The sequence below is a fragment of the Terrapene carolina genome, unplaced genomic scaffold (genome assembly GCF_002925995.2).
Source record: "Terrapene carolina triunguis isolate 2854851 unplaced genomic scaffold, T_m_triunguis-2.0 Scaffold193, whole genome shotgun sequence".
NCBI lineage: Eukaryota > Metazoa > Chordata > Testudines > Emydidae > Terrapene > Terrapene triunguis.
Genome location: NW_020664544.1, coordinates 1743415 through 1769296, shown reverse-complemented (window position 1 = coordinate 1769296; position 25882 = coordinate 1743415). Strand labels below are relative to the sequence as shown.

Sequence of the window (25882 nt, the reverse complement as noted above, 5' to 3'; positions counted from 1 at the left end):
CTGGACTGTACTTCCTCACACAGCTCGGAATAGAACCCAGGAGTCCTGCGCTTAATTCTCTCGACCCTGCTGCCCACCAGCTATGGGAAAGTAACGCCACAGGGCCCTCCCTCCCCAGTGCTGCTCACTAGCACGGGGTACCTGGGAGGCCAGGCCAGGGCATGGCCAGCGGCTGAGTCCCTTACCCGTGTTATGAGCCTCCAGCTGGGATGCCGAGTTCACCGTCACTTTGCAGGTGGGGCAGTAGAGGTGCTGCTTGCTTTTCTTCCCTTCCTTTCCTCTGTCAGGGGCTGAGCCGACGCTGCTGCCCGATTCAGTGGCTGGCGTCTCAGCTCCCAGCGCTGGCAAAGAGGCCACGCTGGCAGCATCCGAAGGGCCCTCTGACAGCTCCGAAACAGGCGGGGAGACCAGGGCTGGGACGCTGCTGGACAGCTCGGCCGAGGACTCCTCCGAGGTGGGCGTCAGCACGAGGCTGCTACACTCAGCGTCCGGCTCCTTCAGCCCCAGGAGGCCGTTGGCTTGAACTAGCAAAAGAGACAGAAGGGAAAGTTCTCCTTTCTTGAAAAGAATTCCTGGCTTCCAAAGAGCGACGAGGCCTTGAAATGCCCCCGCCCCACCACGCTGTCGTAGCCAGCCCTGCCTCACGGATCCTGACTTACCCAGGGGCCTTTCCCATTAGCGCTTTTTATCTGCGGCTCATCAGAACCGGCCGCAGCATAAAAGCCGCGATTAGCTCCAATCCCTCCTTGGCTCCAGGGAGAGACACTTGTTCTATCGGCCTCTTCCCTCCAACACGAAAGGAAGAGCCTAGTGGGACAACTTAGCTGTTATCTGGCATGCTGAGTTCAAGCAGGAGCAGCGGCTGTCTCTGGTTCAAAAAGCCACCCTTGGAATCGGATCAAAGGGGGCGAAGGGAGGGAGGGAGGGGGCCCTTCCCTTTGCTTTGTGCTGCAACAGAAAAGTACAATAGGGCCTCGCCAGCTTCTTTGCAAGTGAGTGAAATCGGTGCCTTCCAGAGATCATCATTAATTTCTCCTGGGTGCAGGTGAAAGCTGCCATGAAGAAAGGCCGCCTGCCTGCCAAGTGACTATTAAAGAGACAAGGTGAGGGAGGTCAGAGCTTTCATTCGACCAACTTCTGTTGATGAGAGAGAAGCTTTTGCGTTTACATAGAGCTCTTCTGCAACTCCCTGGGTCTCTCCCTCCAACAGATCCAATAAAAACTCTTCCCCCCGCCCCAGCTTGTCTCGCCGCTATCCTGGGACAGACAAAGCTCCAACACTGCACACAGCAAGCGGCTGTCCTGGCTGGCTGGGTCTCTGTCCCTGCTCAGGGGCCCTGGGAATGAACATTTGCACGTCACGAAGTTCAATCCTTACTTCGTATCTGCACGGAAGCTCTGCTCACGGAGCAGGACCCCACTGTGCTGGGTGCTGCACGACACAGAACAAAACGAAGGTCCCTGCCCTGAGTGGGTCCAGGGTTTCTCTCCTGGTGATTAGCTGGGAAACAGCTCATTGCAGAGGCAAACGGGTGCTCCTAGAACCTTCCCTCTTGTTATTTGTTTGCCAGTAGCACCGGGAGGCCCCAGCTGAGACCGGCCGCACTGTGTTAAGTGCAGCTCAGACCCCCTGTGTGGGGCAGGCCCTGCCATGAAGAGTTTACAGTCCCGGCCCCAGCCTCAGGACAGCATCGAAGCCAATGGGATTTAAGTGCTTCACTGAGAGGGGATTCTTTGTTGAATCGGGGCCTAAACCGATTCAGCGACAAAGGCCGCAGCGTTTACAGACGGGGCCTGCAGCCCAGAGAGACTCACCCGGCGTCACACAGGGGCCAGGAAGTGAACCCACATCTCCGCGGTCCAAACCAGTGCCTGACGATTAGCTCTCGTTAACCGCGGCCTTGTGCTCCCGTCCCCTTCCCTGTTCCCAGCCTCCACCCCTTCTCCCCGTTCAGACTCTGGGGCACGCACTGTCTCTTCCTTCACGTCTGTCCTGCACCCGGCACAACGGGGCCTGATCCTGAGCTGGCTGCTACCGTGAACAACAACACTGGTGCAGGCAGCACACGGCGCCCAGCAGGGCTGTTTCTACGGCTCCAATTGAAGGACAGGAAAGCGATCGAAAGCGCCTCTTGCTCTGGCCATCCCTGCAGGGGGGGCATTTACGACCTGGAGTTTATTGCGTTACTAATCACGACCCTCTTTAGCCTGATTAGCTGCTAACAATCAATGGCTGCCCAGACAGGAGGCTACCATAAATCACTGGCACTGGTCCAGGGCTTAATCAGGCTGTGTATGATGTCTGAGAAAGGCCAGGTCATTAACAATAGAGTTGTCAGTTATCATGACAGACCCCTGCTGGTAAAGGCTGAGCTGGGCCTTTTCCCCTTCAGCTCATTTGCATCACTTCTTCTCAACCTTCTGGCTAGAATCTCAGGGTTGGAAGGGACCTCAGGAGGTATCTAGTCCAACCCCCTGCTCAAAGCAGGACCAATCCCCAACTAAATCATCCCAGCCAGGGCTTTGTCAAGCCTGGCCTTAAAAACCTCTAAGGAAGGAGATTCCACCACCTCCCTAGGTAACCCATTCCAGTGCTTCACCACCCTCCTAGGGAAATAGTGTTTCCTAATATCCAACCTAGACCTCCCGCACTGCAACTTGAGACCATTACTCCTTGTTCTGTCATCTGCCACCACTGAGAACAGCCGAGCTCCATCCTCTTTGGAACCCGCCTTCAGGTAGTTGAAAGCAGCTATCAAATCCCCCCTCACTCTTCTCTTCTGCAGACTAAACAATCCCAGTTCCCTCAGCCTCTCCTCATACATCATGTGCCCCAGCCCCTAATCATTTTTGTTGCCCTCCGCTGGACTCGCTCCAATTTTTCCACATCCTTGAGGGAAATGTGGGACACGTCCGCAAGTGGGGGACACTGACTGGAGTTGGCCCCGGCAGTGGGAGGGGTGCAAGGATAAAGTACCCACCTCTACCTGCTGCAATAGAGATTGTGGTATATATCGCCAGGCCACCAGCCGGCTGATAATTAGCGCTGCGAGTGGGGAGGGTTTGGGCCTAGGGTGAGTCCACGCTGCAGCTCGAGGTGTCACTTCCGGCATGGACAGATGTACACACGCTAGATCCAGCTAGTGCACTGAACACGGCAGCACAGCCACGGCAGCGTGGGCTGGCTGCCCGAACATGGACCCAGAGCCTTGGACAGGCTGGTACATGGGTGGCTACCCTGCTACATTTAGCACACTAGAGTCACGGCTAGCGGGCATAGGGCTACCGGGCTCGCAGTCACTTCCCCAGCGGCAGCGTAGATGGCCCCACAGACCAGTCCCAAGGGGCAGGCTGGGACACAGACACCAGTGGACCGGGGCCGACGGCTGTCACAACTCCCCACACCCGGGTCACCAAACAGCTAATGACCCGGGCAAACCAGTCACAGAGCAATGAGGAGCCCTGCAGCCTGTTCCCAACCCCGCTGGCCTCCCGCTCGCTCGTGGCGCTGGCAGTTGCCAAGCAGATGTCGTTTCTGACCCGTGCCAGCAGGACGTTAATCAGTATCTGGAGAGCAGCGCAGCTCCTTGTCGAGCTACGTGAAGAGCATCACGCCGCTGTTCATCCCCGGGGAATTATTACTGCAGGGGACGGCACAGAGTCCCGAAGAGCAACTGTTCGGTACAAGCTGACGGCGGAGAGCAGGAAATCCCAACAGCCCCTTTCCCCGTTTCCGGTGTGCAGGGCCAGGGAGGTGGCTACGGCCATACCTGTGCTGTGGGGATCCCCGCTCACGTCCAGGGTGGCAGGGAAGTCTGCCACGATGTCCCGGCTGGGGACCGCTGCCGTTTTCTGTTTGTTCTTCACAGCTTCTATGGCTTTGAGTCTCCGGGCGTGTTTGTGGCCTTTGTAATGCGCCTCGGCCTGGTTCTAGGGGCGGGAACAGGGAGAGGTCGAGTCAGAGCACATACAATGCTGCAACAGTGTGAGAAGGCACAGACAGACAGACAGGGCTGGGGAGGAAGGGGATGAAGGAAAGCAAAGGCTGTTCTGAGACCTACAGCAAGGAGCCCTTGTTGTTCTGCAGCTCAGGGGCCTAACGCGCTTTGCAAACTTCTAATGAGAGCCCTTTTATCTCTGTGAGGTAGGTGAGCCCCCGTCTACAGACAGCGGGTCAGGAGGAGAACCCAGGAGTCCTGTCTCCCAGCCCTCTCCTGCTTTGACCCACTAGACCTGTTGTATTAACTTAGATGGAATAAAGGGGCCGAAAGCGTCAAAGGTGTAACATGAACCCGAAACTGTCCAACACGGAACAGTTTTCAACGAGATTCAGAGTTTTGTATTTAGAGCCCCCAGACGCTTCGCACCAGGGTGAACCCACCATTAAAACCCCCGTATCCTTGAATCAAAGCTACAGACAAGAAGACGACAAAAGACGGAGAGAGTCTTTCAGGCCCGAACTGTCCTGTGGGGGGAAGTGAGGAGGTTAGCGGAGCTGGGCCGGAGCTGGTTTTGCTGCTGCTGTAGAAGACGGATCCTGTTTCCTTGATGGCAAAATAAGCCGAAACACACAGGGAAGGGGAGAGAAAAGAACAGCAAAGAGAAAAAATGCAGCTTCTGTCTCTGGTGCAGTCTCGCTTCGGCAGAAACCCAGGCCCAGCGCCGGTCTGATCAGCCACTCCAAGCCCTGGGAAACTCGTACCAGCACCAGGCTGTTTAAGGCCTTGCATTTAGCTGCTTCTCTCTGGTCACAGGTTTACAGCAGTGTTGGCCGGCTAAGCCAGACGCTCACGAGACAGAAGGGAAAGGGCGAGGGGGTTGATTTCAAACCAATTCTCCAATTTGTCAAGGTTCCTTTGAATTCTACTCCTGCCCAGCTGGGTATCATCTGCAAATCCTATAATCAGACTCCCCACTCCATTCTCCAGGTCATTAATGAACATATGGAGTAGTTCTGGCCCAGGACTGACCCCTGTGGGATCCCGCTAGAGATGCCCTGCCAGTTGGCAGCGAACCATTGAGAACTACTCTTTGAGGACAGCTGTGCACCCACCTTACAGTCATCTCCCTGGTTTGCTTCTGAGAATGTCCCACGGGGCTGTGTCAAAAGCCTTAACGCAGCCCTAGAATTAGATCAGGAGGTCTTTTCCGTCAGGACTATGTCAATCTTTTTGCCTCCTGTTTGCTGCTTTTCCCATCGTGTGATAAACTCTCACTCACGTTGCGCAGTCGAGCTCACAATTAGGATAAACTATCATGACACACCCCACTCCTCTTCCAGAGCTGGAAGGAGAACCCAGGAGTCCTGACTCCCGATTCCACCGCCCCTAACGCACTAGACCCCACTCCCTCCTGAAGGAAGGTGTTGGGAGGAGTTTACAGAGCCAGCTACATCCCACTTCCACAGCCAAACCAAGGGCTCAGACTCCCCCTTTTCCCACCTTGCGGAGGCATCGTGACCCCAAAGGGAATGGGTGGCTGGGCCGAGGATTCCCCACTTGAAGTCTCGTCAGCCCCGGGGCACAGGCTGAGGCTCTGTAGGAGTTTGCGATTCACCCTGGCGTGTCAGATCAGCATCACTCGCGGCTCAGCGTCTGGGACGGGTCGGGAGAGAGGGGCAGGTTGTCGGGGGGTGGGAGTGGATATGGGATGGGGGAGGAACATTCCCCCCAGCATTTGGGGTTCAAAGGAATGAATCCAACCAGGCTTCCCTCTGCCACAGCCCGTGGGCTGGCACCTGTCGGGCGAGCCATGAGGACTGGGGCTGACAGCAGAGCTTGCGGGAGAAATCGCCACTGAGCTTGCGGTGAGGCCGGTGCCTGTCTGGTAGCAGCCTGGCTCCCAGTTTGCAGGGCTGTGCCCCGGTGTCCCACCAAAACAGGTCTGACGCAGGGGAACTGGTTCCAAAGCACCCGTGACTGAGTGCGGGAGGCACCTGGGCCTGTCCATCTGCCTTTACGAGGCCCAGGGGCACTGGACCCCTCTCCCTCTTCATGGGGCCAGTCACCCTGTGACAAGGTGACCCTCTTTCTCCAGTCCCATGCCTCATTTGCATAGATACACAGAGCTGAAGGCCAGACGGGACCACTGCGATCAGCTGCCTCCTGCACATCACAGGCCGTTACATTTTACCCATTTCCCCCGGCACTGGACCCAGTAACTTGCGTCTGGCTAAAGCATTGTCCAGAAAGGCGCCAGTCTGGGTCTGCAAACCCCCGGAGATGGGGAACCCACCACTGCCCTGGGGACCTTGTTCCAGGGCTTAATCACCCGATCAGTTAAAAGATGGTGCCTAATTCCTAGCGAATTTGTCTGGCTCCAGCTTCCAGCCTGTGGTCCTGTCTGCCTTTCTCGGCTAGACTCCAGAGCTCTGTAGTACCTGGCGTTTGCTCCCCGGGAAGCTCCTTACACACTGAGCAAGTCACCTCTCGCTCTGCATGTGCTAAACAGACGGAGCGCCTTGCTTTTATCCATTGAGCTGCTCTGCACGGGGGCTTGGGAGGAAGGGGCGCTGTCTGCTGGTGCAGTGCAGCTTAGACCGAGCGTCTCTCCAAACCTCAGGCTCCGGCCAGTCCCTCGGGCTACCTAACCCGCTCCAGATGAGCCCAGCCCAGTCCCCACCCGGGCGGGCTCCCTCTGCCACCTGGGGGTGGTGTCTGTGCTCAGGGAGAGTCCATTGACCCACAGCTGGATCCAGTGCTGGCCTTAATGATCTCCATCCGCCCGGCCTCAGCTTCCGCTCCGCTCCTCCCACGCAGGCCAGGTTCCCTGTCTGGGGGCTGGCGGTTTGAGGCTCAGCCCAGAGGCAAGTGGATTTCAAGGGACCCCTATGGAGCTCTGGGCTTCTGGATGAGCCTGTGGCATAAACCTGAAACCCAAAGCAAGTCCCTGGAGGCATGGCGGGGGGCGGAAGGGGGGGCGGGATTTCCTATGGAGCTCTGTGACATGGAACGGCAGAGAGGATGGGGACACAGACAGTGTGGTCTGGGGCAGGGCACTGGGCTCTGTTCACAGCTCTGTCTGTGATTCTTCCCCTAGCTGCGTTGCTGTTTCCCCTCCCAACCACCCTTTTGTCTGGCTGGTCGATTGCCACCCTGAGCTCTTTGGGGCAGGAGTCTTCAGGTGCTACCATGATAGACATGAGTGACTAAATAACACCAGCCGCCTCAGCCCTGCCCAGTCCGACCCAAACGGAGCCCAAGGGCAGAGCCGGCTGCCTGGGATGGACACGGGGGTGACTGACTACACGTGGACAAGGAGGATCTGTTACATCTTCGGGTGCCGATCAACATCTGCTGCCAGAAGAACCCGGTGCCCTGAAATCATTTGGCCTCCCCAGGGCCAGAGACCTCCAGCAAGGTGAGATTTTGGGGGGAGCGTGTTGCAACGCTCTGGTTTCAGCCTGTCATTGAATTGCTTTGCATACAAATCGATCCAAGCCGACGTATCATTTTGCTTCAACATTGCCGCATTGCAAGGCTGAGATAAGGACCCTTTGCTGATTAAATGCGCCAAGTCACTTTCAAAAGAAGCTTTCAGGCAAAATGTCTGACTTCAGAAACACACAATAAATTGCCTGCTGTTCGGAAAAAAACATTCGCGGGTAGGACACATCTCCCATTGTAACCCAACAGGCCTCTAACATGCAATTTCCATTCACCGTCTCCTTTCTCCCGGTGAACATTGAATAATGAAGTGCGCAGCGGTGGGCGCATGCCTGCACGGCACTGATAAAAACGTACACAAAAGATAATAGCCCCAAACATTTGTGTCCTTAGCAGTTGGGGACAAGGCAGCATTGTCACCAAAAGCAACCACAATTTAGCAATTTCTGGAAACTAAATCCAAAATGAATTAAGACACTGTAACAGAGCAGGGCAGATTAATTTGCATGGCAATTCTGGAGGCCAATTTAGGCTGCTAGAGCTTGCTAGGAAGAACCAGACCCTCCAACCCCCCTCTTTAGGGAGAGAGAAACAAGGGTGTCAGAATTCCAAATCGATGGCAGGAGACGTGGCTGAAAACCCACCAGGCTCACGCCAGGAAGCAGCGCCTTGGTAGCAAATACGCTGAAGCTTCATCAGGTAACGGAATTTGGTCAGGGCTGAGTTGGAGGTTAACGAGGGCTCCCAGCACTTTGCCATCCTGTGCAGAAATCGAACCAGCGTTACAGTGTAAACTGCTAGGTGATTTCACTCCAGACGTGGCCTTGGCGAGCAGGGCAGGAGAGTACGCGTGTGAGCGACAGACAGCCCGTGTGTGAAAGAAACGAGACAACAGTGCTGGAGAGATAAGAAGCGTGCGCACACATGAGATGCGCGTGAGCATTTGGGATAGTGAGACAGAAAGACACTGAGCGTGAGTGTGTACGAGCGAGATGGAGCACGAGCGTTTGTTGTGCGAGTGCATTTGGGGCTAACAGGCTGACCCTGCATTAGCCACCAGAACCTGCCCTGCGAGTTACACGGCAGCATGTTCCCAGTTACTCGGGGATGAGGCCGTCTGAGGACGCAGACAAGTCGAACTGGGACTCTGTCCTGAGCCAGCCTCCTGCAGGGTTTGTGGCTGGGGGCTGCATTGCTCCTCTGGAAAGCTCCCAACTGGCCTCGTTCTCTGGGACCATCTGCAGCAAAGCGCATGGAGGCGTCGAAGGACTGGCATGCTCTTAGCAATCTCCCTTTGTCATAGTTGCTCTGGTGTGCTGCGTTTCATGCTGCCTAAAGCCTTTTGGGGTCTATGCTGCTGCCCTCCCTCACTAACTGTGGAGCGAGGCACCACGCAGTGAGAGCCAGGGGGTCAGACTCGTGGCCTTTACAGCAGGGAGGGTGGTCTAGTGAACAGGGCACCAGGGGGGTGATCCGTCCGGCTCTCCCAGCATATGGGGATGAGGGGCTACCTAAGTGCTGAGACAGAAAGTCTGCCATTCGTTTTGGGAGCCGCTGGGCTTCCCTGCACATAAGATACTAGATGGAGGAGCCGGTGATTTCTTGGTGACAAATCACCTCTTTCTGCAATTAACTTGCTTCCCCTGCCCTCCACCAATCACCTTGTCCCCCGGCACCACAAGGCCCTGCCCAAACGCTGGGCTCAGCACGGGCAACGCAGCAGCACTGGGAAACCATTGTGGCTTTCAATAAAGCCAGGAAACAAGGTTTCCCCTGTAGCCTCCTGCCCTATTCCTCCGTTTGGAGAAGGGAAGCAGCGAGCACCTAGCATGGTTACCGAGCCTCAGCTAGCAGAAGCCGAGTAGAACGAGGCTCTGAAGGCGCAGGAGCCATGCGGCCGCTCATTAACCCACCTCGGGTGCTGGCGCGAGGCTCAATTCTCTAGCCACACCGGCAGGGAGATTACTATGGCGTCACCCGGCCTTTGCAACCAGCAAATCGATATTTGTTTGGGCGGGTGCTTGTCATGCGCGAGATCTAAATATTGCCCGGGGGGAGGAGACGCAGGTATGGGTCGGCAGAGGGGACGCTTGGCTTTCGAGCACACGGGCTGCAGTTAGAGTTTGACCGATGCTTTTTAAAATAAATAGAGCTTTGTTTGCAGAATTTACGAGATTAACCTGGCTTTGAAGGGCTTGTCTACAGGGGAAGGGGACAGTTACACTGCTGTAGCTACCCCGGTTTCACTCCCCATGGGGGATACTCTTAGCCCAGAACAACTGTGTCTTTATCTCAGTTTAGCTCAAACCCCTTCCCAAGCCACGTAAACTAAGTCAGACAAAGGCCCTTACACTGGACTAAGAGTGTCCACATGGGGAGTTAAACCAGTATGACTCCAGTTCCCATTGTGACGTTGCACTCCATGTGTTTTATGGAAATATGCTTATGAGTGTGAATATGATGTAACTGGAATATGCTTCATGCAAAAGGTCTCTTGTAAGGTATCATTACAAAGCTTATAATATATTGAGTGTGTTCATCCTATTTGTTTGCATGTATTATTTCTATGCCTGGAGTTAGGAGAATAACATATAAACTTGTGTTACTGATGCAACATATTAAGAGGAAGCCATTAAAGGTGCTTCAGAATCAATGACCTGTAAATGGCTCTGTTTACTTGCAAACCTTCCTGTGTACCTGTGGGCCAGCCCAGGAAGAACGGAGGCTGGGGTCTCACAGGACATGTGACCATGTCACTTGATACTGGAATCCATCTTAAACCTGGTGCTTTTCCATTTAGGAGGAGGGGTGGGGACCCAGAGGGACAAAGGATTCCTGCCTTGTGCCAAAGCTATAAAAGGGGGTGGAGCGGGACAAAGGGGCTTCCAGTCATGAGAAAACCCCTGCTTACCACCTGAGATGTCTGCTGGAACTAACAAGGACTGTCCCAGGGGAAAGGATTGGGCCCAGACTAGGAAGGAGTCTAGTCTGTGAAAGAAGCTTATTGGAACATCTCTGAGGGTGAGCTATTACCTGTACTCAGTTTCTTAATGTATTAGGCTTAGACTTGCGTGTTTTTGCTTTAGTTTACTTGGTGAGTTACTTTGTTCTGTCTGTTATTACTTGGAACCACTTAAATCCTACTTTTTATACTTAATAAATCACTTTTGTTTATTAGTAAACCCGGGGTAAGTGATTCATCCCTGGGGGAGCAAACAGCTGTGCATCTCTCTCGATCAGTGTTACAGAGGGCGGACAATGTCTGAGTTTACCCTGTATAAGCTTTATACAGGGTAAAACGGATGGATTTGGGGTTTGGATCCCATTGGGAGCTGGGTGTCTGAGTGCTGGAGAGAGGTAACCCGCTGAGCAGTTTTCACTGAACGCCTGCAGCTGATCATTTCAGCCAGCTCGGAGCAGGGGAAAAGTCCACAGGAGGGGGGGGCGGACGGGGAGCTGCTGAAGGAAGGGAGATGCAGAAGGAAGACCAGAGCAGACATGTAGAGACAGGGAAGAGGGAGAAACCGGATAAAGGAGGATGGGGAAGGAGGAGAAACGAACGGCAGCACAGCAGTGGCCTACAGCCGCCAAGGTGCCCTTGGTGAACGACGCCCAGTGTCAAGCGCCCAAAAATCACGAGATTGGGTTAAAGATCATGAGATTCGAAAAGACGATAAACCCCAGGTTCTGATTCTTTGCCTTCTGGGTTTTGCACAGCCTGGGGTCCTAGTTCCAAGCTGAGATTTTCCCATAATCCTCTGGTTCCAGGAGCTAAAACACCACATATTGCAAGACTCCCGATAAATCCGCCAGGGTTGGCAACACGGTCTGAATGGGACAATGCCATGATTCCTGCCTGGTTAATGACTCCCTCAGGGCCATATTCTGTCCCTTGACCTCTGTGCAGGGCTCCTATCAACACCCCGGAGACTGCGATGAGGAGCATGGAGCCCGTCCGGGGCCCAGAATGACACACTGGGATTCGGGCCTCTGCGCACAACGAGCGTTACAACCCTGAGCTAGAGCAAAGAGATTCCACTGGGAGTCGAGAGCTGGGCCAGCGCCATGGTCCATCACCTCTTCACAGAAGGCTGCAGAGCAGATCTGAGCTGGTCATTGACAGTAAGGCTGGATCTAGTCTGGCCTCCCACATGTCCCAGACTGGAGAACCTCACCTCTATCTGCTGGGGATCCACCCAACTTCTGCAGCCTCTGATTTGACTGAGAATTTCCTTTTAAACTTCTAATCAGCTCCCCGCCCACAAGAGATTGGCCGGGTACAATTCATTACTGCCGGGGACGAATGAACGTGACCTTCCTCCCCGCGACAAGATGTTTGATTGATTTGGAAGAAAAGGCTAAAAAAACCCCCAAGCTACCCACCCAGCACATCAGAGCTCTGCAGAGCCGAGGCAGCAAAGATTACATTCAGCTCCCGAGGAACACAGACGAACTGCACGGGCTGATAAAGCAGCTTAAGCGTTCCAGCCAAGAAGTGAGGCAGCCGGAGCGGACCTGAGCGAAATGAAGAGCAGCGGAAAGACAAAGGAACAGACGTGGCAGCTCCACTGTACAGAGAGGGAGGGCGCAGCTGCCAGCCTGCCTCGTGGAGCCGCACCGGTCCCGTGGAGAGGAAGAGAGGGGTGAAAGAACCAGAAGGGGGCAAAGCAACTTGGAGGTGTCGGGGTAAATCCACCTGCAGCACCACGTGCGCAAGGTGTGCCCAAGCCGCGACCGTGCCTTGGAACGTAGCTGTAGAAATGAGCCCTCTGACGGCACCGTGTAACAGAGAGGGTGCGGTGGAAAGGGAAAGAGGCTGGCTTTACAATTTGCTGCCCTTCCATAATAATAAATAATTAGCTTCTTTCGTCAGTAGATCTCCAAGCTCTGTAAAGGAGGGCAGCATCATTGCCTCCATTTTACAGATGGGGAAAACGGAGGCACAACGGGATGCAGTGACTTGCCCAAGGTCACCCAGCAGGCCTGTGTCAGAGCTGGGAATAGAACTCGGGTCTCCCATGGCTCAGTCCTCTGCTCAAACCACTAGGCAACACTTCCTCCCATTAAAGCTAGGGAAGCCATCAAATGCTGCAGGGCTTTCCCACTGCAGGGGGCTGGCTGTGATGAGACACACCCGAGGCCCAGGGTGGAAAGGGGGGCAGGACGCAAAGAGACAAGGTGATGATGACCAACCCTATTTTGGGAGGAACCCCTAGAGGGGATGGGTGAACCCGTCTAATGGGCCTATCTCCCTTGTGGGGCAGGGGACTTAACCCAGGCCAGTTTTCATGCTACTGGGCAAATTTACCCAAGCTATAAATGGGTGTGACTCATCTGCAAGCACTTTCACATGGCCAGGATCTGGCCCACAGTTTGTAATTGTATCTAAAACTACGTGCACGGGGTTACACCCTCCAGAAATGCCCTTGCTTGGTGCACTGGGGAGCAGGGCGCTGGCCCAGCGTGGAGTTAAGCACCGGAGTTCTACCAGTGTTCCCGGCCTGTTTAGAGAACTCGGCTGGGCCTTGTCTCTACTAGCAAACTTGAACCGGTTTGATGAAATCGATTTAAAACTCGACTAGTCAAATCAGCGCAAACATCTACTGCAGAGGCACTTCAGTTTGTTTAACTCGCTGGTGATTTGGCTTGTGTCAGAGCACAGGGGAAAGCGGTTTATATGTATGTCCATTAGGCCGGGCTTTGCACCAACGTCACTAGCTCAGTTTTTAAATTGGTTTCGTGAAGCCGGTGCATGCCAAGAACGCCTCCGTTTGCTGTTCCTCGGTGTGTGAAACCCAGCCGCAAAGGCCAGCTGTTGACCTAAGCACGACTGGGCTTCCGCTGTACTTTTCTAGTATAGACAAGGCCTTAGCCTTACTGGGACTGGCCTAGGCATCAGGACATTTCTTTATTCCAACTCCCTTTGAAAGACAAGAGAAATCCCCTGGGGCTTCCCTATGTCCTGAGAACCCCCTTCCACCCCCCCACTTCTGCTTTCTTTCTGGATGACCTACTCTCAAGGGTGCAAAGGAAGCAGAAACCTTCTGCAAGGCCGGACTGGAAATACCCCCTGCAGGTGTATAGAGGCAGCAGAGCTGGCTCCTACCTCTCTAGATACTTAGCTGACCCTCATCGTCGTACTCAGGCGAGCACTCACCATCACTAATGGGTTTTGTCCCCCCAGCACCCCCTGGGAGATCAGGGTGTATTATCCACATTTCACGGATGGGGAACTGAGGCACAAGGTAGAGGAGGAGACTTGCCCAAGGTCACGTGGGGATTCTGTGGCAGAGCCAAGAACTGCAGCAAGGTCCCCAGAGTCCTGGTCCAGTGACCCGCCCAGGGCATTGGGCGCCTCAGGGCAGGCAGGGTGAGCGCAAAGGGGCCCAGCTGGTGTTCAGCCAGCTGCTGCGTTCTCTAGCAGCCAGAGCTCCCGGGCTGGGACAGCGATGGCTCCGGACAGCCCTCTCCTCGGCTGTACCCCACGTAAGCCGCTGGCAATGGAGGACCTGGCCCACTGTCCGCTTATGGGAAGGAGCCTGTTCCTTCCTTGTCTCAAGCACCAGATGGACCATCCGGCTGCTAAGCCCCCTCTCCCTCGGCACTGCCCGCCCCACCCCTTGCAGACACAGCTTACCGCGGAGTTGAATCGGAGGTGGCAGATGTTGCAGGAGATGAACTGCTTCTTCTTGAGTGGGGAGGGGACACCGAAGGTGTGATTGATCACGGCCTTCTGCACGGGATCCATCTGGAAGGGGAGGGAGGGAGGGCACGTGGTTACTCGGCGCTTAATACTGTGCTTCGAACACAGACCAGCAAAGCACCCCAGTCTTGGCTCGGGAGCAGCACACGTTGCAGTGCTGCAATAGGGACATGCAGAATCCCTGCCCAGCCAAAGTCCTGGGGATCCTTTCCTTCCTCGGCTACTGCTGACGGGACCTGCCAACACCTAGAACATGCAGCTCCTTTCTCTGGTTTAGCTGGAGGTCCCCTGCGCTCTAGCAGGGAAAACAAGGACCTTTCGACTCAGGCCTTGGCAGGTAAAAGCATTTCAGCTCCCCTTCAGGGGAGAGGTCTGGCACGTGCCGTCCTCCAGGTATTGTCCGGGCAGAATCCAGACTTGTCCCCATCCCCCCATGTCCAACACACCGGGAGGTTCTGCCAGGCAGTCCGAATGTTCCTACCTCCTATCATATTGTTACAGCAGGAGCCCCAAGAGGGCGCTGTTACACAGTCTTGCAAGATCTTTTTCTTTGCCTGCCAGTGCGTACGGTCTTTGAAGAAGCGCTGCCTCATTGTTTGTTTTACGATGCCCATTCATTCTTTCCGAGGAGCTGTAGCAAGCAGCAGGAGACTTTGGTCCCTGCCTCAGTCTCTCCAACTAGAGCCAATTCTTGCTCTTGGGGAACCGGGCCCTGGTGTTGGCCCGAGATTTCAGAGAGAGCGGCTGTGCCTGCATGCTGTTTGTGACCACCTCTGCTGAAGGACTAACGCACACGGTGTAACTAAAGCACGTTACACTAAGAAAATGTGCAGACTTTGCCTCGCTGGTGTCTCTCCATTGGAAACCAACCTGCAGGGCCCCATGATCTGCACTTGCTCAGCAGAGGGGTGACAATATTTCCTCTCTCCCAGCCTCTGGAGCTTTCCTGCTTTCTCCTGGCTGTTGAGTACCAGGGAGAAATAATTCCTCTTTGTCATCATTTCACCCACAGATCTCAATGCCCGTTAAGTCAATGGCCCCTGAGAGCTGGGACTCATTACCCCCCGTTTACAGAGGGGGCAAACAAACACCAAGAGTGAGGTTTCCTCACGGACACATGGCAAGTTAGTGGCAGTGCCCGGAATAGAACCCAGGAGTCCGGCACCTAGTCCCCCAGGGTAACTGTTCAGGGATAGATCCAGGAAGCTCTCAGAGATTCTCCCTCCTCTCTGATCCCTTCTCCGTTCACAACAGATGTCAATGTCGTGGATGGCAAATTATCGGTTTTCATTTGAGGTCCCCAGCTGCTCTCCTCAGCAGCCCAATGAAACAGGTGCGTTGCCAGGTGACTTAGCTGGAACCTCAGCCACTGAAACAGGGTCTCAGAGTTTGGACCCGGAGGCGATAAAAACGAGACACCAGCCATTAACCCTTTGTTTGCTGTTAATCAGTGAGTAAAATTCACCCCCATGCAAGGCCAGCAGAAGACCTAAGCACTACGGGGTTTACACAGCGCCTGTACCTTGCGCTTTGCCCTCTGCACTGCAGCGAATCTCACCCTAGTGACAACACTTTGCTCTCCTCACACCTATGAGAGGCAGACCCACCGATGGGGGCGGAGCTCGGAACAAGGAACCCTGCAAACTCCCTGCTCCGACGCCTAGACAGCTGCCCAGCCCACAGCTAACGTATTCGTATTCGCCGGGCCGCCAATTCTGGGAGCACTTCGACATCCTTGCTGCCATTGGGATCTAGGCTGAAGCGCTCCCATGCAGGGACTGATGTACAGGGAGGGGAATCCTTGGGGGCCAGCTCACAGTCGCTCTGTGCTTCAGGTCCCCATCTGTAAAGTGGGGATAGTGACCCTTTCCTCCCTCCCCCCTTTGTCTGACTTGTCTATTCAGTTCGTAGGCACTTTGGGGCAGGCACTGGCGCCCTCTACGGGTAAGGAAAGCGCCTAGCACCAGCCAATCTCGATTGGGGCCTGCAATATAAGAAGCCATTTATTTTTCATGCTGTATCCAACTATTATCACAATTATTCGGTAACATTTTTTTATTGGCCAAGGAATCCCCTGGTACTCCACAGGGCGCACGCACTTGCTCTACACAGAACTCGAACAACTCCAGCTATTTGCAACGGGCCCTGTCTTTCTGTGAGTCGATTCATCAAAGGGCAGCGGTTCTGAGACGAGGCAGACGCACACAGCCCAACGACAGCCCCCAGTGGGTCTGTCTCCCCCTGACGCTCAGTGTCATTTTATTCCTCAGCCGGAGCAGTAAACTTATTCGAAAAGCCATAATTGTGTTAAACAAAATGCATTTATTAAGGGGGGAAAATAAGAATAATCTCTTTGTTGGAGTGCAGCTATAATCTATAATGCAAGGATTGTTTCGCTACCCGGAGGCATAGGAAGATTATCTTATCTGCGTCCTGCTGTCAGTGGAGCCTTGGGTTTTCAGGCGATCGTATTTCTCTGCAAAGCTATTTAGTCGCAGAGACAGGTGCATCAGTCTTCAGGGCACATGCCTGGACAACAGAGCCATTATCAAGACCCCAAATTCCATTCCAGGAGTGAGCAGAATGGTAATATCGAGTGATTAATGAAGTGCCTGTTTGCTATGAAATTTTACTCACTTATCTGGAATATAAATGAAGAGGCATTTGGGTTCTGATGGGGGAACCAGAGGCCTCTAGCGATGACAAAGACGCTGCTCCACCTCTGACAACGAACACTGCGGTGCACTCACAGCAGCACCCACACAGTGCAAAAACCAAGAGGAATCTCTCTCCTCCGTGCAGTGCTGCATCAAGGCGCTGTGTCCATGCCAGCATTTTAACCGATAACTGCTGCTCTTCTGCCTTTAAGGAGCTCATCCCCCATGTCTAGCACCTCAGGAGGGAGCCAAGAACCGGAGAAGCCAGGAGGAATGGAGTGGAATTTACAGATCTAAGAAGATGCCATGGGTGGGAAGTTCAGGAAGGTAGCAGATATTTCTTGGGTTTGGTGGTTCTAGCCAGCAGTGCCCATAATTAACTCAGGGAGGAAGGATGGGCTTGGGTTGAGGCATTGGACTGAGACTCCTGAGATCAGAGTTCCCACCTCTGCCACTGGCTTCCTGTGTGATCCTGGCTGGGCAAGTCACAGAACCTCTCCGGGCCCCAGTTCTTCAACTGGAAAAACATAATAATCCTTCCGCTGCCTGGCCCAGTAGGACTGCGAGCTCCTGAGGGCAGGGCAGGGCCCGTCTCTCACGATGGGGCTGTGTGGCACCCAGCCCCACGGGGCCCTGATCTCGGTTGGAGACTCTAGTGCTACCATAATACACAACAGGACAACCACAAATCACAGCCGAGGATTTCACAGACATTTAGGAGAGTCCCAGGAATGTGACACTAAGACCCGGTCACACCCTCAGGGCCGTAGTTAGGTCGACCTGACCCCTTCGGTGAACGTGGCTGGGTCAGCAGAAGAATTCTCTAGCTACCTGGGAGAGGCGGATTGACTCCATGGATGGGAAAACCCCTTCTGTAGGAAACGTCTGCGCTACAGCAGCCCAGCGACAGTGCCGAAGTGACTAAGTCTAGACACGGCCACAAGATCTTCCACCAGTAAAACGAGTTGAATCCAAAAGCGTGCGTGTGCGAGCGCACAAGCGTGCCTACTGGCCCTGCACTGGTTGGGGGAAAATGGGGAATATTTAAGAGTCTGTGAAGGAAACAGATTCTTCCCTCCCATCAATTTAAAATGCCCATGTGAAACGATAGCAGGGGTAGGCTTCCTATGGCACACGTGCCAAAGGTGGCATGTGAGCTGATTTTCAGTGGCACTCACACTGCCCGGGTCCTGGCCACCGGTCCGGGGGGCTCTGCATTTTAATTTAATTTTAAATGAAGCTTCTTAAACATTTTAAAAACCTTATTTACTTTACATACAACAATTGTTTAGTTATATATTATAGACTTATAGAAAGAGACCTTCTAAAAACGTTAAAGTGTATTACTGGCACGCGAAACCTTAAATGAGAGTGAATAAATGAAGACTCGGCACAGCACTGCTGAAAGGTTGCCGACCCCTGGACTATAGTGTCCAAGCCTGTGTTAGACACGGAATAGACCAAGACACAGTTCAGAATACAGTTTGGAGGTTGTTACTAAGGTGACTGAAATATACCTAGTTTTTTGTGTGCAAAATTTAGAAAGAAACAAAATATTGTTATTCTGGGGAACGTTTTTTGCGGAAATATTCCATTTTTCCATTGAAACGCAAGCCAAAATTTGATGTCTGCGCTCTTCCCCCCTTTCCACTCCTTTTTTTCCCACTAGAAAAGCAGGAATACGGAAAAACTGAAAACATTACGCTGAATTGTAAAAATGGAAATAAAATATTTTTGTTTCATTCTGATGAAAAACAGGCACATTTTGAAGAAGCCAAGCATTTGCACAGAAAATTTTTGAATTGTTCAAAATGCCATTATTTGGGGGGGGGGGGAACACCTCAACCTTTTGATGACAAAACGTCAGCCAGCTACAGGCATCACACCTATGTCCTGCCATACGAGGATGCAAGGAGGGATGGTTTTGTGGTTAATGCTCCAAACTGGGCACCAGGACTCCTGGGTTCTATTCCCAGCTCTCCCACTGATTTGCTGCAAGTCACTTCCTCGGTCTGTGCCTCAGTTTCCCCCGCTGTAAAAGGGGGATGGTGACACTGCCCTGCCTCAGAGAAGAGCTGAGCCGTGGAAATTCATCGATGGTTGATAGACACATGGAGACTTGGGGCTGGAAGATGGGCAAACGATTATTATTTTTATTATAAAAGTACCAGATTTTGATGCCTGGTGAAGCTTTGGGCCAGACTCCCAGTGGGTTTAAATGGGCATTTTCCCATCGACTCCAGCGGAGCTTCGCTCCTTGAGACCAGCCGAGCAGCTGAGAGAAAGGCTCAAGGGGCACTTGTTAAAGATTGTTCAACTATTTAATCAGATGGATTAATAGCAAAGGGGAAAAAACCTCCAACGCATGGGGAGAGCAGATCTGATTGGCCCTTCTGAGGGGGCTGTGATGAGATGCAGGCTCCACGCCATGGAGACAAAAGGGTACTAGACAATTTGGTATTTGAATGATCAAGGGTCCTTGATGCTATGTGCTAGAGGTTTACACGCCTATTAATTAACGCTAAATTACAGCCTCTCAGAAAGCTTCACTTTCCATTTTGGACTCTTCATATAAAGTATCCTCCATTAATATCAAAACCAGAGGACATTTTAACTGTCCAATCAATTTTTATTCAGTTCATCTTCACTTTAATAGCGCTAGTCCGTCGTGAATTCATTCAGCCCCTGGGGATGGGCCCTAGCTGCCCCTCTAACCCTTCGAAGCCCCAGTCTGCAGCCGTGAAGGGGCAATTAAAGACAAGTTACCCCCCTCCCCAGACGGATTTTTAAACTACTTGTTTAAGGAGATGAAACGGACGATCCGTTTCCCAACAGGTTGGGACATCATCACGCTCTTTTCTGGTGTCTTCCCATCACCCCTCACGTGATCTCCTGCCCTCACTGGCTGGGTTCTCTGAGAGGAACAGGAGAGCGGCACATCCCAAAGTCATTGCTTCACATTCCCAGACATCTCTGGGGAAGTCACAGGGCTCTTGGCAGCGCGGAGTACCGGCTGCACAACAGACATTCGCCTGAGCTTTCCGTTCCGTTCCTTAACACGCAGTGTCCTACACGTCCCGCCAGGTAACGCCCTGCCTCACTAGGTCTCTGTCAGAGGAGAAACGACTAATAAACGACACTGCCAGCAAAGTTCTGTTATACAGAGGCACTACTGGGGCAGGACTCCTGGGTTCCACTCCCAGCTCTGACAACGATTCCCTCCGTGACCTGGGGCAAGTCACTTGCAAAATCGGCCCTTGTGCAGAGGAGCCCAGCGTGGACTACTTACAGCCGGGGTAAACGAGCCTGAAAACGCCTCGTACTGTGCAGGGAGCCAGATCTCAGAGGGGACGAGCACCCACAACTGCCACTGCCACTACTGACATCAGCTACTCAGGCTACTCAGGATCGCTCCAGATCAGGCCTGTTAACCCCTCGGCTTTGGATTGCCCCAGCTGTAAAACGGTGGCAACAACCTCCAGGTTCCTGTGGGTCCTTAAGAGTTTAAGTGGTTTGATTAATAGATCGCTAGATTGCAAGGCCGGAAGGGATCACTGGGATCATCTAGTCTGGCCCTGGAACGTCCCTAGACTAATCCCTAGAGCAGAGCTTTCAGAAAAACAGCTACTCTTGATTTGAAATCGGTCAGTGACGGAGGAGCCTCCACGACCCCTGGTTAGTTACTCTCACTGCTCACATTTTCAGCTTTATTGTCTAGTTTCAACTCACAGCCATTGGATCACGTTAGACCTCCCTCTGCTAGATTGACGAGCCCATTTTTACTTATTTGTTCCCCAGACAGGTGGTTATAGACGGTAATCAACTCACCCCTCCTCTGTTCACATAAACAGACTGAGCTCTTAGTCGATCGCTGTAAGGCAGGTTTTCCGATTCTCGTGGCGCTTCTGTGACCCCTCTCCAATGTATCAACATCCTTCTTGAATCGTGGGCCCCCGAACTGACCACAGGGTTCCAGCAGTGGTCGCACCAGTGCCGAACACAGAGGTTAAATAACCTCTCTACGCCCAGCCAAGATTCACCTGGTTCTGCATCCCAGGATCGCATTAGCTCTTTTGCCGCACACCATCACACGGAGCTCTTAGGTTTGAGGCTCCTAGAGATGGCAAGTACCTCTGAGCGCTGTACGTTCACTGGGGGCTGCTCCCATCACCATTCACCTGTAGAGTCAGGGAAGGTGTTACACAGTCTGTGCCTGGCAACCCATACGATCCGTCATCTCTAATGTGCGGCTCATTGCAACAAGCCATTCTGCCCCTGCTCCGGGCCCGGGAAGCAGCGCTGAACTGGCTAACTCCAAAGGGACCGTTCAAGGCAAAACCCGCGTGGGGCAAGGGAGCTTCCATCCCGTTTCAAGAGAGCTTGTTTCTACACCTGCGCTTTGGAAAGTGCAGCATGAAACCGCTGCCTCGGCCATCCCCGCAGCCGCTGCCACATCCCATCCAACGCTGAGCGAGAGCAGACCCGACTGACTCGATTCATTGCTTTGGACCCAGAGATGCAAAGATTTCCCAGAATGCCGGGACACAGGGCCTGCGCTCTGGTTACATGCAGCTGTTTGCAGCAGTAAGTCCCATATGTACTCTGGGATGCCATCTGTCTCTTCCCTCTGTCGACTTACACTAGCCACAGGGCCTCTATTACCGAGGCCCTGAGCATTTCTCAATCTCCTCCCCAAGCCTCCCGGGAGGCAGGGCAGTGCTAGTCATGGACCTGTGTCTCCCAAGTCTCTGCCTCGCACCCTAACCACTGGGCCATCCTCCCCCTTTAGACTCCTTCACAACAATAAAAACGTCACTTACACCTAGCGCTCTCACTTCGCTGTGCAAACACTCATTCGTTCATCTTGGGAAGTAGGCTGGCCAGAATTATCCCCACGTTACAGATGGAGAAATTGAGGGACAGAGAAGAAAAGTGACTTCCCTCCTCATAGTCAGAGCTGGGAAGTGAACCCAGGAGTCCTGGCTCCTTGACCCCTGGAACAAACCTCAAGACAACTCCCCACTCTAAAGCCAAGAGTTATTGCAGCTGCAGATTTCACAGCTGTTTCACCCTCACCATTTCTTGTATTCAAAAGTCAAAGCTAACGTTGAGTTTTGAAAAGGCGTTCGGAAGTGGGCCATGCAGTGCATAGCTGTTCTGTGGAGCCTGTACGGTCTAGTCACCCGCTTGCACTGCAGATAGCGAATGACACTCTGTCTCTGCATCTCTTTGTTCCATCAAGCAGATCTGCAGAGAACAGTGTGTTTTTAGCACACAGAGAACTTTGCTAGAAGCACAAACCGACTCCTTTTGGTGGATGACGCTGAATGGTTCCGACACTTTGATGCCACCTGAGAATTCTTGTGCTTCTATTTAAAAAAAAAAAAGTACCCCAGTAACTTTCTTCCAACTTCTGCAGTCACAGACATTGGACTGGAAAAGCCCAGACATAACCCTGGCTAGTCTCCTCCCACAGATGAGTGCTGGACTGTACCCCCTACAGTCTATTCTCCATGGCACCAAGAACACCTTTGGAAAAGTAAAATGCGACATGATGTACTTGTCCTGGCCTATGCTAAATACAGCTCCGCTGAAGGATCTCTGCATTGAGAGCGTACGTACCAATTCCCAGGGCTCAGGAGTGTCTGGTCTGATGCGATTTTCATTTACAGATTCCAGCAGAATTAATTGGAATGCATCCGGAGCCTTCTGTCCCCATCTCCGGAGAGAACTCACACGAAAGCAGATTCTGGGTACAGTGCTTTCAGAGAGCAAATGTCTCTGCTTTATAGTCAAGTCCTATTGACTCAAATTACTCAATTTATCCCCGGGATGTTCCTCTTGATATAAATAGAGATCTCCTCGTTGAACTTCCTGCCAGCCACCGAGGTCAGAAACGGGAATTCAGAGGGACAGCGTCAGTTTGGACTGTGCCTTCTGGTATTGCGGTTTTGCAAGACACTGTTAGATCTTGAGGAACTCAACGCAGCCACAGCCAGAGTGTGCCTCCTGAACACGAGCCCCCGTCTCTGGGGCAAGAGCGCACAGCTCGGGAGGATTCGCTTTGCTCCAGAGGAGAACATCTGCTGGGTTCATGAGAGTCTTGTGACCTGCCCAGCATGCAAAGGATTCAGCAGTGGGGGTGACTATTGCAGAGCATTTCACGGGACGGAGCAGGAGCGGGGCCAGCACATGGGCTTGGAGTCAGAAGGTGCAAGTTCACTGACTTGGGTGGAGCTGCTCTCTCCTTGCACCAGCTCTGAATATGACCCAGGGCAGCTGGAAATCGGAACTCTAAAGCACGACCAGCTTTTCTTTCTTCCCTCAGCGTGTACGTGGGGCTCAGCTGCCAGATGGACTCGCTGAGCTGTCGGCATGGCAGATTAGACGGAAAGGGAGATAAGGAAACACCAGCCTGACTTCCTCTGGTGCAACGAAGCATTAAATGGAGGCTGGAGTCCAGCAGCCCTCCAAGAAAAGGCCTTTGCTGTCATCCTCTGTAAAGCCACCTGCCTAGATGGGGCCTCTGAACTTTCTGCCCCCCCCACCCCTCACTTCCTCTGGGTGGCCAAATTCCTCCTTATTCCTGCTGCAACTAGGTCTTGCCTCAACTCCTGCAATTCCAGCTCGAGGGCTTCTTCAGCCTCTGCTCTGCAGCTGGGACGGGCTCAGCTGCTCCAGGAAGCCGGACCGTTTCCAAACATAGGTCCTGTCGCTCCATTAGCTTCCTCACCCTCCCGCTCTGCACGGAGGGAGCGGGGCTGTGTAAGGGCAGCCCAAGAGGGATGTAACAAGGATCCCCCCTGCCAGGCCCAAGGACTATCCCATTGGACACCCCACCCAGAAGCACCTGAAGACTGTGGACACCTTCTGTCAGGCCCAGAGCAGCCCTCCTCACATTACTCAATAGGGGTCTATGCGCCCTGCAGTGGGCGCGTCTGGTCTGGCCAAGCAGTAACCGCAGGAGGCGTGAAAGTCAGCCCACGCGCTGTGCCACGCGCCACTTCAAACCCACGTAAGGGCTCGAGCCTGCGAGGTGCTGGGCACCCGCCATGGCCCTGACCCAGCAGACTGCTCCACGTTCAGGATATGCTGAAGAGCTTTGCTGGATCGAGGCCAGAATGCGCCGCCCCTTGCAGGATCCAGCCCTGAGGATCCCGCAGGCCCTGCGCTGAGCCTCTGCGCCGGCCAGCAAGGGGCTGAACATCACCTGAACTCCGACAGGCTGAGGGCTCAGCCTTGCAGAGTTGGACAGCTGGGATCCCGGATGGCATTTCTGCTGCACACGGCAGTAGGCCTGCTCCAGAGGCTCTCTCCTCCCTGGAACAATTTTCTCCTGGTTAATTACAAGAATCCGTATTTTTTCCTGCAAGATGGTGCAAAAGATTTTCCACCGTTCTGTTCTGCAGTGAGTGCGGAGCTGGGTCTGGGGATGCAGCCGGAGGAGGGACGAAGCAGGCAGAGAGAGGGCGTGCCTCCTTCAGGCTGCCCTCCAAGTGCTTATCCCTGCCTCGGAGAGACCCTCTCCAAAGGGCATGGGCAACTGAGTCGCTCTGGCCCCCTCAGCCACACGTCAGCTGGGAACGACTTTCACAAACTCCCAGCCAGGGTTGGATTTGAACGGGTCCCCTAGAGGTGTAAGATTTCCATTGAGCGCAGACAGCTTCATCACAGGTTCCCACTGTGCGTATAGCTACTTACGCCTTGCACAAATACGCACACGCGTGGCAAATTGCTACAAGAGCTTAGGGTGATCCTATCTCAGCCAGGTGTGGGGCACCTCTCTGCTGAGCTAAGGGACCTCGCAGAGGTCAGCCCACCACCAAAGACCTTCTGTGGAACGTCACTGGCTCCTGCTGCAGGCGGGGATGGCGTTTCCAGCAAACACAGGGGAAAGGAATTTTCAAAAGCTTCATTTAAAAAACAAACAAACAACATGACAACGGGACACATGCGCCCAGGGGAGGTGGGAGGGCAGCCAAGGAGCATAAGGAACAGACTGGGTCAGTTTAGCTGCTGGCTCCAATTGCTATAAAAAGGAACCTGGGCAAAATGGCTGTTAATAGCATCAGCAAAATCATCTTCTACGGTAACCCTGCATTCTAGCCCAGGAGAAAGAGGGGCTAATGGTGGGATTTTAAAGGCGCCCAGGGGAGTTTGGAGCTTGAATCCCAAAGTCAGTGGGAGTTGGGAGCCTACCTCCCCGTAACGTCTTTGAAAATCTTCCCCTAAATAAGCAGCAATAATCACATGCACTTCCATAGAGTGTCATCCCTGGACCGCAAAGTAATTGACAAAAGGAAGGTCAGTGTCACCCTCTCTGCCTAGGAGAGGGGGAACGAGGCACAGGATCCACCCGTGTTGTCAAACTCAGAGGCCTGAAGTGATGTATTTAGGTGCCTAAGTAGCCACACGAGTGCAGCTTCATTTTCATCTGGGCCGAGCGCTCAGGGCTCCCGGGGAAGTGAAGATTTCAGTGAGTAACTTTAATAGGTTACACAGCCCGAAGGAACCACCGCGATGATCATAGCACAGCCCTGCAGTCATTCCCGTTTCGGCCGACACGTTTGCAAAGTTTGGTCTAACCGACTTGCCCATGTTCACCCTGCAAACCAGGGGCAGAGTCCGGAACAGATCTCAGGTTTTCTGTCTCTGTACTCAGCCCATTAGACCACAATGTTTCCTCTTCGAAGAGGTGATTCACCAGGTCTTTGTATTTCTAACGTCTACTAGTCCAGCAAGTCAGAGACGTAAAAGACCTACCAGGTCAAGTCCGTCTCCCAGCAAGTCAGGACAGAGTCTCCAATGGAGGATGCAAAATTGGGATTGGCTGTCTTTCATGCGCTGTCCTCCAAGCACAATCAACTCACGTGCTCAGTTTCCCTATGGGCGTCCATCCCCATTGAACCCCAGGGCCACCACTGCAAATACCAGCACAGATTCTTCCTTACAGCTGGTTGGCAAATGATTTTTCCCCCCATGAAAAGTTTTAATGAAAAAAACAAAATGGTTTTTGACAAAAACATTGTCATTGAAAATTTTCATATGAAATCCAAAAATGTAAAACCAACCTTGTTTTGGGAGGGTGGTGGTGGGGATGTTAAAACCTCCATTTAGTTGAAAAAGCCATTTTCCAA

At 53.3% G+C, this 25882-nt stretch overlaps 1 protein-coding gene across 6 annotated transcripts in view; it reads right to left on the bottom strand.

Moving 5' to 3' along the window:
- LOC112102280 (zinc finger protein 385C) overlaps positions 1 to 25882 on the bottom strand; it is a 178754-nt gene that overhangs the window by 11891 nt on the left and 140981 nt on the right. For 5 of the 6 annotated variants that reach the window (XM_024193455.1, XM_029912244.1, XM_024193457.1 and 2 more), the window contains 3 exons: positions 14023 to 14133; positions 3771 to 3930; positions 186 to 524 (listed from right to left, as the gene is read on the bottom strand). In XM_024193455.1, the coding sequence (XP_024049223.1) occupies positions 186 to 524; positions 3771 to 3930; positions 14023 to 14133 (610 nt within the window). The remainder of the gene's footprint in view (positions 1 to 185; positions 525 to 3770; positions 3931 to 14022; positions 14134 to 25882) is intronic. The other variant, XM_029912245.1, reaches the window with a different exon arrangement.